The 17820-nt window shown below is 45.0% G+C and overlaps 1 protein-coding gene across 1 annotated transcript in view; it reads right to left on the bottom strand.

Moving 5' to 3' along the window:
* Positions 1 to 6530: 6530 nt before the first annotated feature.
* Positions 6531 to 17820, bottom strand: part of LOC308400721 (uncharacterized protein) — a 34430-nt gene continuing 23140 nt past the window's right edge. The window contains exons 2-4 of the mRNA XM_080888629.1: positions 14055 to 15637; positions 11329 to 11844; positions 6531 to 7317 (exon numbers count right to left, since the gene is read on the bottom strand). Of these exons, the coding sequence (XP_080744755.1) occupies positions 7295 to 7317; positions 11329 to 11844; positions 14055 to 15420 (1905 nt within the window). The 5' untranslated portion in view covers positions 15421 to 15637 and the 3' untranslated portion in view covers positions 6531 to 7294. The remainder of the gene's footprint in view (positions 7318 to 11328; positions 11845 to 14054; positions 15638 to 17820) is intronic.

The following is a 17820-nucleotide window of genomic DNA, read 5'->3' as shown; positions in this document are numbered from 1 at the left end:
CTATCGCAGTACATAAATGCAGATGACAGCTGTCTGTATTTGGTCGATCCTTCAAGAAACTCTTTGGAGCAGGAAGAGTCTGACCGTGCAGCCAAAAGATTCCGGTAATTATGCGTTATTACATGTATATAATAACATGAAGTATTAGAGAAGTGACAGGAGGACTTAGGAGGTCTTTTTCTAAAGGTGAACGTATGGTTGTAGATGAAAGTTTAATAAAATCTGTGGTTATCAGTTCTTTAAAGAATTTAAAAAAATAATTCAAAATTACTCACATATGTAATTTTAAATAATAAAAAAAACCACTGACAGTGTTTAAGCAGTGATACATTTGAGACAGTTAACATTTGTAGATTTAAAAGAACATGTTAATAAGTTTGATACTTCATCTAACATAATGTAGAGCACAGGGCTTTCTGACACACCATTAAAAACAGTGATATGTACTATATGTGTCTTTTTCTGTGTGACTTTTATCTTTCATTTGTATATAAATGTGATATATGTTATGTTCACAAAGTGAATACTTCAAAATGAGGAGGACATGCTACAACAAAACAGACTGGGTGAATGTGAGACTTCGAGGAGGAGTACTGACACATCCATTTCAACGGGATGGTTCTAGCTGCGGAGTAATGGTCGTCATGGTATGGCACCACATTAACGCAATAATATTTTTCTGTGAAATTAGATAAGAAGATGGGGTGGGGGAAGTTAAAATAATCTTAAAAGGTTAAATTGTGTAAACAGGAAGTGTTTGCAGATGTTTTCAATTAATTGTTTTTGGGGTTTTTCATTTCAGATGGTCAAAGAAGTAATGGAAGCATTCCCAAATAAACCAGAAATGACATTTTTGACGACAAAAAAAGAGATGGCCCAGGCACGAAGGACATTTGCACAGACAATACTTGAGGCCTCTGGTGTGTAATATCTTCTTCAAATGGACATATTTATTTGTGTCAAACTGATGAACACTAACATATATATATATATATATATATATATATATATATATATATATATATATATATATATATATATATATATATATATATATATATATATATATGTATATATATATATATATATATATATATATATATATATATTTTAGTATTTGACAGTGACAACAACTGTGCCATGTGTGCAACGGTGAAACCACCTAATCCAGGACCCTCCATCACTGACTGGGTATAGTATTTTTTTAAATAGTTTTATGTTATCTACAACAAAGTATTTGACTCTGTGTCTTTAAGGATTGTAATTGATTAAAACATAGAATTATTTACGTAATGTGTTTATGAAAGTTCATGTTTTTGTTTACAGATCCAGTGTGATAACTGCAACCGCTGGTTCCATTCTGAAGGCCTGGACATGACAAATGAACAGCTCAGCAGTGCTCAGAAGACAGAGTGGAAGTGTGTGCTTTGTGTAACCTAATTCCACATGCAGTGAAAGCTACTTGAATAATCTGCTTATAGTTGTTATTGGTGTTTTGAGGAACACATGTGTAAAACACAATGTGTATAACATTCTTGCTTTGTGCTCGTACTTCAAGTATTTCCTTTTTGATTTTTTGGGTTGATTTGTGTGATGACAGATAATGAATAACAATATATCTAAACTGTGTAGTAGTAATATGAGAAATCAGTAATCTGAGAAATGTAATTTCTCACCCTGACCGGTTGAGGCAGATGGCCCCGCCCCTCCCTGAGCCTGGTTCTGCCGGTGGTTTCTTCCTGTTAAAAGGGAGTTTTTCCTTCCCACTGTTGCTCATAGGGGGTCATATGATTGTTGGGTTTTTCTCTGTATGTATTATTGTAAGGTTTAACTTATTATGTAAGTGCCTTAAGGTGACTATTGTTGTGATTAAGCACTGAATAAATAATGTCTAAAACTAAAGTTGCTACTTGAGGTGGTGTGTGAATGACATTTTGAAAAATTTAAATTGTGTGTGGAAAGAAATTTCTTGTAGTTAAGCAAATACTTCAATGAACTCATTTTGTTTGGTAATGGAATAGGATTTAATTTTATCAGAAATCCATACAGTAATTGTTGCTGTGGATCACGGGGTGCAGAGTGGGGGTCACCCAGAGTCATAATCCAGTGAAATATCTGTGTCACCTCTTACAGTTTTCCTGCAATCTGAGCTCAAAGATGAGAATATATAGAGTACAGTAGAGTAAATTGGGTAAATTCTGCTATCAATTTTCTCAAAAACTGTACAGTAATTTTTGCTGTGGATGACAGGGTGAAGAGTGGAGATGGCCTTGATTCAGAATCCAGTGAAATATCTGTGTCACCTCTTACAGTTTTCCTGTAATCTGAGGTCAAAGACGAGGACATTAAAAGTACAGTAGAGTAAATTGTGCAAAGTTTACTATCAATTTTCTCAAAAACCGTAAAGTAATTTTGGCTGTGGATCACAGGGTGAAGAGTGGGGGTCACCCAGAGTCAGAATCCAGTGAAATATCTGTGTCACCTCTTACAGTTTTCCTGTAATCTGAGCTCAAAGATGAGGACAATAAAAGTACAGTTGAGTAAATTGGGTAAATTTTATTGTTAATTTTCTCTGAATCATACAGTAATTTGGGCTGTGGATCACAGGGGGGAAAGTGGAGATACACTAAAACTGGGAGTGGATTGTGAAGTAAAATAGTGTCAGGACACAAAACACTGCGTTTCTAAGCCAGTCTTCACCGATACCGTAATATACGTAAGAGTAGTGCAACCACATTCTCGGTGCGGCTGGCGGAGCGGCTAGCTTGACTGTGACTTCGTAAGTGAGGGCTCACTTGACCGCAGTAACAGGAGAGAGAGGAGAAGAGGCATCTGTGCAGCGTAAACACAGAATAAATCCAGCTTTGTGTCTTTTTCATTGTAGCTGAAGTCCGGTGTTCTGGGAATCCATCCTACCTGGCCTGGGACAAACTGCGTTCCTTCTCAGCTCAACACAAAACGAGTAATATTTTCTCTGAATGTGGGACGATTCCGTTTTGTACAGGACGGTTGGCAACTCTACTAACTGACCTTATGAATAAAATAAAGTTCACTATCAGTGACATCATAGCACCACCCAGCTGTATAGAAACTCCGTCATGCTAGCTCACGCAGTACGAGTTATTGTAACTGACAGTAAACAGTCAGCACAACAAAATAAACTCCACCTAAACTTGGTTTATATCTGACCCAGACAGACTGCAGGTCATAACTTCTTACCTGAAGTTCAGTTCACCTGACACTCGGACTGGCGGCCGCCTCGGGGCTCTCCTCCTCCTCCTGCCTCCCCTTCCCTCATCCACCTGTTGCCTCAGTGGAAGCTCCGCCACAGCCACCACCAAACAACGGAGTTATTGTTACACATCGACCAGCATCTGGCCAATCCACCACCTCTCACTGTTTATACCGTTACAAAAAAAAAAAAAAAAAAAAAAAAATCATTGACCCATAAAAACGAAAAATGACAGTCCAGCTATGGTCGTGCCATCAGTTAACCCTTTGTGTGCCAGCTGCAGCGTGCCCGGGGTTGCCGACCCCTGATATTACCATATTGTGTGTGTATAACCTCTTTTTAAGTTTTGTGGATGTTATACATGGTTATGCTGAGGACATGTCGGCCAGTTTCCACTGGAAATGCCTTTTGGTTAAACTGTCAGCGAGGAGTTTGCATTTGCACTGTTATGTTTTTATATAACTTTAATGCAGATAAAAAACAGCTGCTTGTTTAAGTGAAAATACACTGATGGTTTTTTTTGCACTAATAAAGTTGTGGCGTTGTAAAGTATTTTGTCTCGTGTCAGTTATATCGTTATCGCAAATTTTCAAATGTATATCGTGATAAATATTTTTGGCCATGTCCCCCTGCTCTAACCTGGACCATTGCCATCTTCCTGTTTCAGGTAAAGCAGGCCCATCACAGAGCCCTGGCATCCCCGCCCACCGCCTGTTTGACCCGATGCACCTGAGGTCAGTCAGATCCACACCTCCAGACTCACTAACAGCTTCCTCCCCTGGGCCATCAGACTGCTAACAAACCCCACCCCTCTCCACCCACCCACGAATCATCACTCAGGCCACTCAGACTCTATTCGCCTCCAAGTACAACTATTTTGTTTCCTCCTTGATTGTATATATTTACACTGTATGTCATTTATTCCTGCTGTCTGCTATTTCTGTTTTATTCTGGCACAGTTGGTGCAGAGAACCTGGACGATGAACTAAAAAGTTACACCGAGCCTCAGAATAAGATGGTTTATTTTGAACAAGGACTTATGCAAAGCTGCTCTAGCAGAGTCTGAACTAAGAAAGCTAAAGAATTTGTGTCCAAGTACACTTTTAAAAAGCCAGTAAAGCCTCAATTAGTTTCAAACTGTGAATCATGCAAAGCTGCTCCAGACTCCAAGCATGAAAAACTGGCACTGAGCATGAGCAGAAAGGGTTTCTTTAAATAAAACATTCAAATTTGGGTTACGTTATCTGTCTTTAATGAAATGAAGAATAGAATTCATCCAAACTTGAGGACGGCTGCTGGAGCCTGGATGTTAGTCTGTGCGCTGGTGTTACTTTAATCCTAAAAGCAGAGGCCTGTGGGCCCCGTTCATGTAGGTGTTGCTCTGTAATTAGCAGCTGGTGTCTCTGCGTTATAATCCCGATTTGTAATCCGTCTGTTCGGCCTGTTTTTTTCCGTCTTTGACCTGAACTCAGAAAAAGACGACTTTAACCACCGAGCTGTTATTCCGACATCGTCTCCATCTGCTATTCAGAGCTGTTCCCAACATGAGCGGTATTATCACACGCCGTCCATTAAGATGTCTTTAAATGACAAAGCAGCAGTTTTCCTCAGGGTGTTTCCGTGTGTGTGTGCGCACGCTCGGCTACTGTACTCCCACATTATAATAACATAATCCCAGAGATTTGGCCTGACAGCGACACAGTATGCTGCCGATTTTAACTGACAGCGGGGAATTATCATCATCACACACTTCACAGACGGCGAGACATGTGTTATTACTGCTGCCGTGAGCGTCAACGTTTGGCCCGCGGACCTTCACCCGGACACTGGAAGCTCGACTCTCTAATCTCCACCAGTAAACCTTCTACATATATACAGCACACGATTTTCTGCTGCACGGCCCTCGTCTCTTAGCCCCTCCCCTCCACCCTTTGAGACCTATTTGATTTAGGAGTAACAACATCAGGCAAGTCAAATGCTTTTCTTACAAAGGGGATCTATACTGCTGCTCCGACATTCCACTTTCTTTTATAAATGTTGCTCAGATATTGGCTGAAACTCAGCAGGACCAAATCCTCGATGATGAGAGTGAATGGAGCTAAAATGATTTCCTGTTTTAAAACACCAAAGCCTGCATTTTATTGCAGTTATCAGCCATGGAAAATTACATTTATGTCCTTTAGTTTTCCCTCAGAGTGAACCGATTGGATCCTACTGGATAGTGTAGTAGTAAGACTACATGCCTTTGGAGTGGGAGTTGCAAGTTCAATTCCAGCTGTGTGGAGGAGGGGACCACTCTCATGGCTAGAGATTGATGAGGGACATCACGCTACGGCAAGGAGGAACCAGGACGGCAGGTCAGGGGGGAGACGCCATCACCCCCACCCTGAGAATGGGTATCAAGCCCCAAATGATAGGATCATGAACTAGCCTGTTTCCTGTTGTGTGATGGTATCAGGTCCTGCAAGCCCTCACCTGTTGTGTAGGTACCTGATGAGTTTATATAAAACACATTCATTCTGCTTCTGTTGTTCATGAACAAACATTATTTTATGATCTGCATTCTTGCTTCATCCTGCGTCTTTGATGTGTGTTGTTCCTGGATTTCAGCCACTATGAGGCCCTTCTGTGTAACTGAGGGAACGTGACAGTTAAACTTTGCCCAACTTCATTAACTAGAACTAAAATGAATATGCTAAATGGCTACTGACAGCATGGACTGCTTTCACTCTACTTGCACAAACATGATGCTTTATTTAAAATGAAGATGTTGCAGAGGTCGCCGAGTCCTTTATAAAGTTTTGAGCCACCTGTGCGACACCAGCGTCCGGCATACGGACGTCCTGGACCGTCCGCAGGAAGCAGCAGCCGCCTGCTGCCAGATAATACACGCAGATCTACTTTAATACAAAGAAATCTCGTATTATTCCACCCGTTACGTAAAAGGATGAGATTATCGATATGCAGATTAACGAGCGCCCAATCATATTTCAGCATATCGCCCCGCCCTCCCCTCAAACCATAGGAGCCTTCAGGCGTGCAGATAAAAATAGAAACCTGCAGTTTAGTTGTTAGATTTTAGTCTTTATTGTACTATTTCTTTTCTTGACAATTTGCTAGCGGACATGTGAAAACTTGGACCAACAAAACATCATTATTATTATTATTTTAATTACAGCATAATCGTCGGTAATAGTGAGAAGATGTTTTTAAAAAATAAAAACAAAAGAAGAATTGAAACCAAACGGGAACAAAACAAACAAAAAGAAACAGTTTGACTTTAATATTCAATGATGGATTTTCTTTTTTTTTTTTTTTTCCTTTGTTTTAAATTCATGTACACAATATAACAGTCTAAAAACATTAAACACACAGAGCTGAAGACATTGCAGTGTTGGTGGGGAAGTGGCAGTCCTTGGGGCGGTTTATATATGGAAGCAACATGGTCCTGCTGTACTGTCAAATATCTACGGGGGGCAAAGATGGGGAGGAAGAAGAAGAGGAGGAGGAGAGGGGGGACTACAAACCAAAATGGCCGTCGATATAAAACTAACAGTCTTTTTCTCTCTCTCTTTTTTTTTTTTTATGTAATCCACCAATCAGGAGTCGGCAGAGCTTCGGGAAGAGAAGGGGGAGGAAAGTGGAATGTCTCGATTTTCATTTTTTATTCTTCATTTTCTCTCGTAGACAATATAAAATCTCACAGACAAGCAAAGAAAGGATTAAGAAAAGAAAAAGACTGGATGTTTGTATCGGACAGAGGGGGTGGATGGATGAAGGATGGATGGATGACGGATGGATGGACAAAAAGAAGGGCTTGAATTATTGCTTTCCGAGTAATCATTTTTCTTCTCATCTACATGAATTGCATCTTTCTCTCCGTCTCTCATGTTGGTTTGATAACACGTGATTACTCCATTTATTGGGAGGGATGAAGGGAGAAAGGAGGAGGACGGGGAGGAAATAAGAGGACAAGAAAGTGGAGGAGTTGGGGGGTGGGGGTGGGGCTCAGAGCTCCTTGCTCAGCGAATCCCGGGCAGTTCTAATCCTCTTTGTGTGGCCTCACACGTTTCCCGCCTTTTTGTCTGGTAAATGATAACAGAAGAGATCGAAAAAAAGGATTAAAAAATTGGAAAAAAGAAGAAGCAACAGTCACATAAAAGGGTTAAATGCTGCACGTGTGTTCAGTGGTTTAGTACGAGGAGGTTGGTCTCACAGGACGCACACAGAGCAGAACAACACAACACAACGACAGCTGACGAGGACAACAATGAGTCGTCACATCATGGAGGATCACGTGACAGCTACTCTACCTGTGCTTGTGCTCTTTGTGCTCTTGACCTTGAGGAGGAGATTTGCCCTCTAGTAAATAAACCCGACCACCCACTGCAGCCTGTCTTTGCCTCGCTCACACAGAAAACCCTCCGAGAGCGAGTGAGGGAGGAGAGTCTGTCCAGACCCAGCTTTTCTCTCCCGTTGCTGTCTCAGCTACAGCTAGTGAGAGCTAGAAGCCACCTGAGGATCGAGGTCAGAGGTCGAAGCGCTGTGACAAAACCGGTGCCTTAAACGTGATTCGTGTAAAACTAGCAGCAGGAAGCACAGGAGCTTGTGCGATCACGGAGCTGCGTTTTCACGTAATTCCAGTTTGAACCACAAGATGGAGCCGCGAGTCAGCACGGTATCCAATCTGATCCGAATCCAGCACACGTCCGAAAGACGGACTCAGCACATCAAGTCCTGTTTAACGCCTCGAGACGTTTTTCACCGTCGCCACCTCTGCGTTTTGAGACCGGATGTGATGCGTGAGCACACAAACTGAAGCACACTGCAAGCTCATTGGATTAACATCCTTTTCTGAGTCCAACATGGCCGTAATTTACTAAATTAACTCCTTGCTTTATTTTGCCAACATTAAAAGGCTTTTAAAACATTTCTGCATCACTGATTCCCAAAGTGTGAGCTGCAGCTCCCTGCAGAAAGAACGCAGCTTTAAGGCACTTGTGCACTGGCTTCACTTCAGACCCAAAAGATGCGTTTTTATATTATCAATGCAGTGACGGTTACAATAACACTTCATGCACTGAACTTGAGAGTTTCCACAAATTAATCTTCCTGCGTTATCGAAGGCAGTTTGGACTTGCACAGCATCCATATGGGAAATAACAGAAGCCAACTGTGTACTGGCCGGAGAAGAAAGGAGGTTTAAATGCACAAACATTGTAATTCTGTTACTACAGATGTAAAGACATCTGAGTCTTTCTCTAAGAGCTGTGCCACATCATTTATTTGGTTTCCAAACCTCTCACCTTCTCTGCTCATCACACACTGAGCCTTAAAAAGCTGCCAAATTGCTGCAGCATTTTCAGTTGGAAGCTCCACCAGTATGTCAACCAAGCAGCCAGTTAGAGGGCTGGAAACTGAAAGCACAACGCCGAAGTGCCAAAAACAGAGTCGGTGTTAAAATGTGCAACTTTACATCAGAAAGAAGCACGTTTACAGCCTGATACAGACACTGGTCTCACCACCAATTAGGGGTTAGGGGCGTGGCCTCTTTGACTGACAGGTGGACGGTGACACAGGTGGCTGTAGGTGCTAGTGGTCTGCTAGGCTTCACCTCAGCTAACTGGAGTCCCTGAACTGGACCTCTGGGTTGCGTTTGTGATGTTTGAGCCTTTTGGAGTATTTTTAATGGCATCATGTGACCAATAATACGGCTGCTGTGAGGTCATTCATGCTAGCAGACGGTCCATGAAGTCTGAGCTCCAGTTTTGCTGAGTGAAATTTTAGATGCTTCATCCAAAAATCTAAACTAATTATCAGAGCTGAAATTTTCATCTGTTTTGGTATGGCATTTATTTCCATGCTGGTTCTTTGTGCCACCAAATAAAAACCCTTTACTGAGCGTTTCAGCAGAGCCCAGCTGCTGGTGTCGCAGACAGCTCGGCACACTGTCCTAAACGCTGGGCGTTAAACCGAGCTCATTTTAGCAAAAGACTTGGAGCTTCAAAGAGACTCCCCGTGAACGGCACAGCAGCAGCAGGAGGAGCTGCAATCCTCTCTGCGAGCATCTGCCGGGCTGCAAGAGATCAAAGCGAGGCGCTCGCTGGACACCGAGCCTCACGTAGCGCTTGAATGAAGAGGAGGCTGGAAGTGATAAATAATGGAGGAGGAAACAGAGCACCTTCTGGTTCGCAGGCACTTCACCTCCTACTGATCAGCGTCCAGCAGCTCCTGCCGGCTCCCTGGTGGGAACGGGGGAAGTGGTGGGAACAGGAAGGAAAAGAGCAAGTCCACGGAGCAGACCGCCCCCACGTAAAGAAGAGAAAAGGCTCCAAATGTCAGGAGATGCTAAATTTCACCTCCATCGTCACACTTCCTCGTGCCTGTCCTCGATCCTCTCGTGTGTGGGTCAAAACCTACCAAAGCGACTTCAACATCAAATTAGCTCTAACGCGATGTGCCGCAGAGCAGATGATCTGATATTTACATTTTCATACAAGTCCACGAGCAGCCGGCTTCCTCCCGCGCTCGCCACCTGAGTCCCGGTCACCGTTGGCTTTTTGCTGCTCATCTGTGCATGAACTCTCTCTCTCTCTCTGCTGAACACTCGCAGGTGATTCGCTGCTGAGCAAACATCTACTCTACGACTTACTTAAAGGGATTCAGGAAGAACTGCGTTATGTTTACCGAGCGATCGCCCAGAAAAGCTGGCATGCCTATAAATACAGTGCGTGGTTCTGTGTGTGCACCTTTCAACGTACAAGTAAACAGCGTCAGTCAGTGCGTGGGCTGAATATGGAGCTGGTCACGGTTAGCCTAGCTTAGCTTAACGACTGAATGCAGGCGGGGTGAAACTGTAACCTTTCAAACAGCTTTGAACCATCAGTCCCAGCAGCTCGAGTTTGCCGTCGCACCTGTATTTCAGCAGGAGACTGCAGTGAGTCGAGCGCCAGTGTTACAGGGCTGTGGTGATATCAGAGTGTAACGCAAACGGTGACCATAAGCTAGATTTTACCCCAGCTGCGGTGCAGGTCTCTGTCACCACGGAGGCCAGCAGCTGCTTGGATTGGGGCTTCAAACAGCCACCTTCAGCTCTTTAACCTCTTATTGTACAGGTTCAGTAAGAAACATCTGTATTCACTCATCTACCTGCGCTCTCAGGTGTTTGGGCTGCTAGACTATACATCGTCTCTTCTGACCACACTATTAAACTCAGCCAAGTCTTCATGACTCTGCTCCAGGCCAATCTTTCACCAGGACTCTGACCTGCTGTGGAGCTTCATCTGAGTCTAATCACCAAAAAATGTATTACTTAAACTAAATAAATTAGATTCAATTCTTTCAAATCGTGTCTTCTTATTGAATTTCAAAGTTCAAAGGAAATCCTGTTTCAAATTCAGTAACTGCATGTTTGTTAAGTCACCTCGGCCGCAGACAAAGTTCAGTTTACATCTCAGTGCTAAACTCTGGAGCGCCTGCAGGCGTCAGCTGTTTTCCTGCTTTTGTTTTCATTCTGAATCAGATTTTTTTGTATTTGTGACATTTGAGGAGACTGCTCCTCCTCCTGCTTTCAGTCGTTGCACAAAGATAGGCTCCTCCCCTCAGAGCTCCATGATCACCACGTCTGTGCTAATCTGTGCTAACGTGTGTGTTACTTTACATTGTCACATTTCACTGCATCACGTGCGTGTGTTCCTAGTATCTGGCATCAGCATCATAGCACCCGTTTAACCCATTGTCCACACACAGCTCCTTCTCTAATTGGTCGGTTGCTGCTGACATCACGTTTTGAACAATGACCACGGCCGCCTCTCTTAGATCCCTCTTCCTCATTTCCTCCTCCTCACCCTCTCTCTGGTCATGTGAATCTTCAGCATCGTGACAACCTCCATTCTGCGGAGACTCCGCCACCCCCTGCCCTTCCCCCTTCTCCCCGCTAACAGCTAATGCTATCTGCGTCTGGCGGTCCCTGTGTGCGGCGCGTTTATTGCTATCGTTTATTAGCGCTTCTTGCCGTTTGCCGTTAGCTTCTCCATCTTTGCTGCTGCTGCTGTTCTGAGGCTCGTCAGAGTCCCGGTCGGCGTGCTCTAACTCACCGCTGTTCACGGCCGCCGTGGCGTTGATGATCTTGGCGTTGGCCTCATCTTTCACCCCTCCCGCCTCCTTGCTCTTCTTCATGGGGCTGCTCCCCGTCGTCTTCTCCTCCTCCTCCTCCTGGTGATTATGTGTGGCGTTCTCCTCCTCTGTGCCGTTGGAGCAGCCGTTCTCCCCGTTGGTCACCGGAGCTTCGGCCGTCGTCTTCTCCGGCTCCTTCGCCACCTCCGCTCCACTCTCCTCCGCTGGTGTCTTCTCAGCTGCCGTCGCTGCATCTTTGTCGTTGGCCTCTGCGATCGCTGCGGCAGCTTCGCCGTCAGCACCTCCCTCCTCTGTCGCCGCCGCTGCCTCTCCTCCCTCTGTGGCCTCCTCCTCCTTGGCGCCCTCGCCCGTGTCCACACTGGTGGACTTGCCCTTCCGCATGATGAAGTTCTTCAGGGAAACCGCACGGCCAAAATGTGAGCGCTTGGCTTTGGCCGACTTTCCGTCTTTGCCGTCCTCTGTGGCGCCTTCCTCACCTGGAGTGGAAAAAAGCATTTGAGGTTAAAGTTCATCAGGGTGTGCATCAGTTAGTCGCACAGGATTACAGCGGGTGAGTGGAAGAAGTGTTCATCAAGTGTTAGCAAATATTTATATTACTAAAAATAAATTTATTGATTAAAAATATTAGAGTCTGACCTCGTCCTTGAGGTCCAGATCTCTAAGCTTCTAACTTGTCTGATATTTTTAGTAGCTCCACCTATGGCATCAATGTAAAAATCCTCATTCTCACGTTATCGTATTCACGCCGCTGCTCACCCAGCGCGGTGCCAACATTTAATCTAATTACACTGAAGACTGTAAGTCCTTATCATATCACGTCTTATCAAATACATCCCTGTTTTCTCTTTCTTCTTGTTTTATGATTTCATTAATTTTGCTAATGTGGTCCTTTCTTACACTTGGCAAACATTCATGAAATTCATTCAATCAGGTTCTTCAAACAAAAAGACAAATGTTCATTTCCTTTTTAAGAAAACAGTTGATAAGTTGTAAAACCAAAGACAAGCTGTCGAGTCTATTTTGTAAAGTGCTTCTCATATTTCTGTAGTTTGGTTTCTTTTTTAAGATTTTCCTTCTTCTACGTTAAGGATCATTGCACGATCTGATATCGTCGTGTTGGTGTTGTTCCCAGATCATCATATTAAATGTTGTTCCAGGATCAACATTGCAAGTGACCAATCAGAATGTTGTGACGTCATACTTTTGCGACTTCGGGAAAAACTGCCGTAAAACAAAAAACTGTACTTAAGCTGCGAGAAACCGCTTCTGTCCGCCGATCAACGGACCCTGACCCTGACCCTAACCCTTTAATAAACGGTAAACGGTAAGCAGAACTGATATTGTACTTGCAAAATTTGGAATTTCATAAATGAACGAATGGCTTGGTGCGCAAAAGAATAACGTCACAACAATGTGATTGGTCACTTGCAATGTTGATCCTGGAACAACATTTTCATGATGATCTGGGAACACAAACACGACGATATCAGATCATCCAAGGATCATTACACTGTTTCTGTTGAGGTCTTTTATTGTGAAAGGCAGGAACAGGAATAAGCCCTTTTGGATAACAATGACATCATGTTATTTAAGTTTTTTTCAGGTTGTGGTGAATATTTGAGCTGCCATGTTTCCCAATGAATAAAGTTTTTCTTATCTTAAAGCAAAAAAACAAGAACAAACTTTTATTTTTAAAATTAAAACATGAAATTTCAACTCTGAACCAAAGAAGGTGGAATATTTTCTCAGCCATTAAAGAAACAAATCTCTCATTTTCACTCTGCTGTGTTCTTGTGAAGAAAGAGCAGAAAGTAAAGCTTAATTTAGTCTCTTCTGTTGACCTAAGTTATGCTGTAATTTGAATTTCACATCACCCGTTGAATATTTTATTTGGGACAATGTTCAATTACATTACCTCCCCCAGAGTTAGCAAGCCTTTAACTCCTGCGTGTCCTTGGTGGAGAGCGACAGACTGAAACGAGTGCAAACAAGCTGCCGGCTTCAGAAGCTGAATTTTTAAACGGTGTCCAACTGTGGCGCTGACAAAAACACAGCAACGCTTAAGACCTGCAGTCAGACTCTTAATACATCTCTGCTCGCTTTAACTTCCTCCAAAAGATCATGAAGCAGAAACCTGGAAATGACGACGCCCAAAGTGCAGCGATTCTCAATCTAAAGGCCAAAGTGCAGGTCATGTGATAACTGGCGAGATATTAAATGAGTTTCATTTGGTTATAATTTTAAAAACTGGATGAGCAGAAGCGAATGGATGGATGGAGGGATTTTAAAGAGGAACCTCTAAAGTTTCAAGAGTTGATGAGCGTAACACCAACACGGTCACTCGTCACGCACGGATGCCCACACCCTGTCCTTTAGAAGAACATCTTGATGTGCAGAGTTGAAGCCGTTAAAAGGCTGCATTTATGAGTAAAACAAGCCTAAATTAAAGCAAGAGTCTGCCGAGTGTGGCTAACATTATCAGCCTTGGCTCCTCCCACATTAACGCCCACATACCTGCAGAATGCGGTTACACACCTGCAGCCACTGGACCTGCACATGCTTCACTGACAGCCTGGATAAAGACGGTTGCAACTGCTTTGGCTGGCTGACGTCAGGGTGACTGAGGTCAGATGAAGACTTCGTAAAGACCAGTTATGTTCGCGCGCTCGACTCTGCGCTGACTCACCCGAGGCCGCAGGCGCCTCCTCCTCGCCTCCGGGGTGGCACTCCGTGTTGGTGCGTTTGCTCTTGGGGATGACCCGCTTCTTGAAGGAGGTCCAGATCTCGTTGGCGTGTTGTGTCACCGTTCCACCTGCTGCCGCCGCCTTCTCCTCCTCACCTCCCTCTGCTTTCTCCTTCTCCTCCCCTCCCTCTGTCTTGCCCTCCTCTGCTCCTCCCTCTGCCTTAGCTGCTTCCTCTCCTCCCTCAGCTCCTCCTGCAGGCTCCTCGGGCTTGGCGTTTTCAGCGGAGTCTTTGTCGGAGCCCTTGGCCTTGCCGCTGATGCCGGACATGGAGGTGTCCCTCTTCAAGCCCTGGAAGGTCCAGGAGCGTTTGAGCTTCCACCTCTTCTGGCCTGACTCTTTGGAGTCAAGTGTGGAGGAGTCTCCGCCACCTCCTTCTCCCTCTGCTCCTTCCTCTTTCCCATCCTCACCTCCTCCAGTCTTCTTGTGTGCCTTCTGAGCCATGAGCTTCTTGAAGGAGTGCCAGCGCTTCATGTGCTTAGTGGTTGCTGAAGAGGCCGAGGCTTTCTGTTCCCCTTCTGCACCTCCCGCTGCTCCTCCTTCTTCTACGATGGAGTCTGCAGTGGTGTTAAGTGCTTCGGGATCTTCCAGCCGGTCCAGAGACTTGGACCGGACCTTTACTGGTTTCTGGGGCTCTGCAGCGGCGCCCTCCTTCTTCTCAGTGCTGCGATGGGAGAAGATTCTCGCCACAGGCTTCCTGATCAAATCTCGAACTGTGGATTTCGCCTCCGCTGGTTTGCCCTTCTCCGCTTTCTTCTCGTCTTCCTTCTCTCCATTTTCCGCAGCCTTCTCTGTCGCCGCCTCACCTTCTGCACCTCCTTCTTCTGCTCCTCCCTCCGCTGCTGCTGCTGCAGCTTCCTCCCCTCCTTTATCGGCCTCCTTCTCCCCTCCTTCAGCCGCGCCCTCCTCGCCTCCAGCTGCAGGGGCGCTCTGCTCTTTCTTCTTCCTTCCACCCATCACCTTTCCCAGGCCACTCTTGTTGAGGAAGGAGTCCAGGAACGAGGTCTTGGGTTCAGAGGAAGTGGTGTTTTCGCAGCTCTGAGGCGGCGGCGCATCATCGCCTGCCGCCGCGGCTCCCCCCTCCTCAGTTCCCACTGTGTCCGCCACCGCTGTGTCGTTATTCACAGTCTCTTTGTTTTCGACAACCTCGCTGTTGACGGCTGTGCCGTCTTTATCGACAGCCTCGTCGTTGACAGTCTCTGAGCTCGTGTTGGCGTTTTTGGCCGCTTGCTCCACCTCTGCTGGCTTATTTTCGGTGCTTTTTCCATCTTCCTGGAGCACTGGTGCTGTGCTGGCCTCCGTTGCCGCCATCTCAGAAAGGGAAACCAAACAATAACAACAAAAAAAGTCTCTTCCTTCCGGCCTGCCTTTCTTCCCTGGCCTTCTGTCCTCCTCTTCCTCTCTCTCTCTCTCTCTCTCTAGTGTTTCGTTCCTCCCGCTGTGGTGGCACTCTCAGGTCATGGAGAGCAGGGTTGAGAGCAGTGGCGAGGAGGAAAGATACTCAGCATCCTACTAGACCTCCAAACTCCTGCAGGAGGAAAAAAAAGGGAGAGAGAGCGAGAGACAGATGGTTAATAATCTGAAGCAACACCATAGGCGCTCAATGAGTCTGGTCTGGTCTGCACCGAATGAGGAATGAAGTGTAACATGATAAGGAATCTCAGCAGGACACAAAATACAGGCATGTTTCCTAATCACACGCACACGCACTAACCTTACCCTAAACATAGCCTAACTGTAACCCTGACACTAAAACCACATATTTTGTCTCTAAAATTCCTTCAACTTGTGCGACTTGGATTTTGGTCCCTATAAGTACAGTAAACTTGCAATTTTTGGTCCACACAAAGATATAAATACACGCAACACACCTTGAAAAGGATGAAATGCAAAACCTACACAGAAGTGGAAGGCCTCGGTGTCGCGCTCACAGGATCTTGTAAAGCATTTGTTGCTTTGCTTGTTGTCGTTCAGCACGATTTATTTTTTCTTTACAACTCCATCAGTATCACAGGAGAGTGGGACGGGATGTTAGCTTCAATCATATATTGACACCAATTGTGTTCTTTATGATGTATAAGAACACAAGCACTGACTCAGCAAAAGTACATTTTGGGTAATCATCGTGTATTTTATATGTTTGGTACGTGGCACCAATTAGACACTGTCCGTCTTGTTCTGAGAGACACACATAAAACACCTGCTGGTGAGATCAGTGTGCTGCTGGTGTGGTTTGTTTTCATTGAGGAAAACTATAAAACACGACCAGACTGCTGCTTCCAAACATTCCTCGGTTGTAACACATTTTGACAGTTTAATGAATGAATCAGCAGATCAATGACTCACTCTCACACACACACACACACACACACACACACACACACACACACACACACACACAGTGCCGACGCAGAGTAATTTTCAGCTCTGAGAGTCCAGACGTTTAGTGTGCACAGTCGCACACTCTCAGAGGAGAAGGTGAAAAGAGTGAGTCAGACGCCGATGGAGAGGCACTCGGGTGGAGAGACAATCACACAGAGGAGAGGCAGACGGAGGGAGCGAGGTGTAAACACATACATCACATGCTCCAGATAATCTCACACTATGCTGTTGCCACAACTGACTGACCGGCCAACTGGATGGCTTACTGGTCGACTGCCTGTCTTTCTGGCTTGCTGATGGGACGGATGATTTGCGCTCATTATCCCGTGATGGCTGAGCGGCGCGAGAGGCAGATTTACGGGCCGTCTGATTTGTTGTTCAACACCTCTGTAGTAAAGATTTGGATTTGCATAAATAAATCCCGGTGAGGACGATACGAAGCGTTTGTGTTAGACGCTTGGTTTACCCGGCCACCCCAATCACTAATTTTACAGCACTGCTTTTACCTTTGCACGTTGTTACAACCATCTTACTCTGGAGTGAATGACAAACTGCTGCTGGTTTTAGTTCAAATCAAGTTCAATTTCATACCTACGCACACAAAAAGCGAAACCCCGTCATTATGCAGAAACAATAACTAGAAACAAAACAATGCAGCAAAAAACCACGAGGGCTCTCAGATATAATGGACGGCAATCACAGAGAGCAGTTACTGAGTGATGTGTGCACATCTGCACACCTGCGACAGACCTCGCTGACATTGCTCGGAGGAAATACGAACGAAAGGAAATCTGTGGGAAGAGCAAAGAGCTCCCTGCGACATAGTGCCACATCTAAATGACGTGTTATCTTTACTACCTTCGCTGTGACATTTGATACCAACATTATGTGGCTTTGCCCCAAACTGCTGTGTCCCGGCCTGACCGACTCACTCATTTATATATTCATGCCTGCCAGTGTTGACGCTTCAAAGGTTTGGTGAGAGCAGGTGATAAAAGCCCTTTTTTTTGCTAAACTAATCGTTGTAATAAAAGATTGTGGTGACAGAGGACGGCGTCGAAGTGCTCCATCCATGCATCATTTCTTTGCTGCTTGCAGCAGTCTCAGCAGAGATGCCCGGATCTCCTCTCGCCATCTCCTTCATCAGAGTCACCTTCACGCCCTTCAGAGGAAGCTCCTTTCTTGCACTCTTAACTGAGATTATACTCTTTTGGCCGCGACCCACAGCTGGTGGTCGTGTGAGCTCAGCTCAGTTCTCTCGTTGCCACAAATATACTGACTGCGAACGTTGGATGGCACGTCAGTCCGTCGGTCTTGCACCTTCCTTCC

This window comes from Rhamphochromis sp. 'chilingali' (genome assembly GCF_963969265.1).
Source record: "Rhamphochromis sp. 'chilingali' genome assembly, chromosome: 8".
NCBI lineage: Eukaryota > Metazoa > Chordata > Actinopteri > Cichliformes > Cichlidae > Rhamphochromis > Rhamphochromis sp. 'chilingali'.
This window is presented reverse-complemented; position numbering and strand designations above follow the sequence as displayed.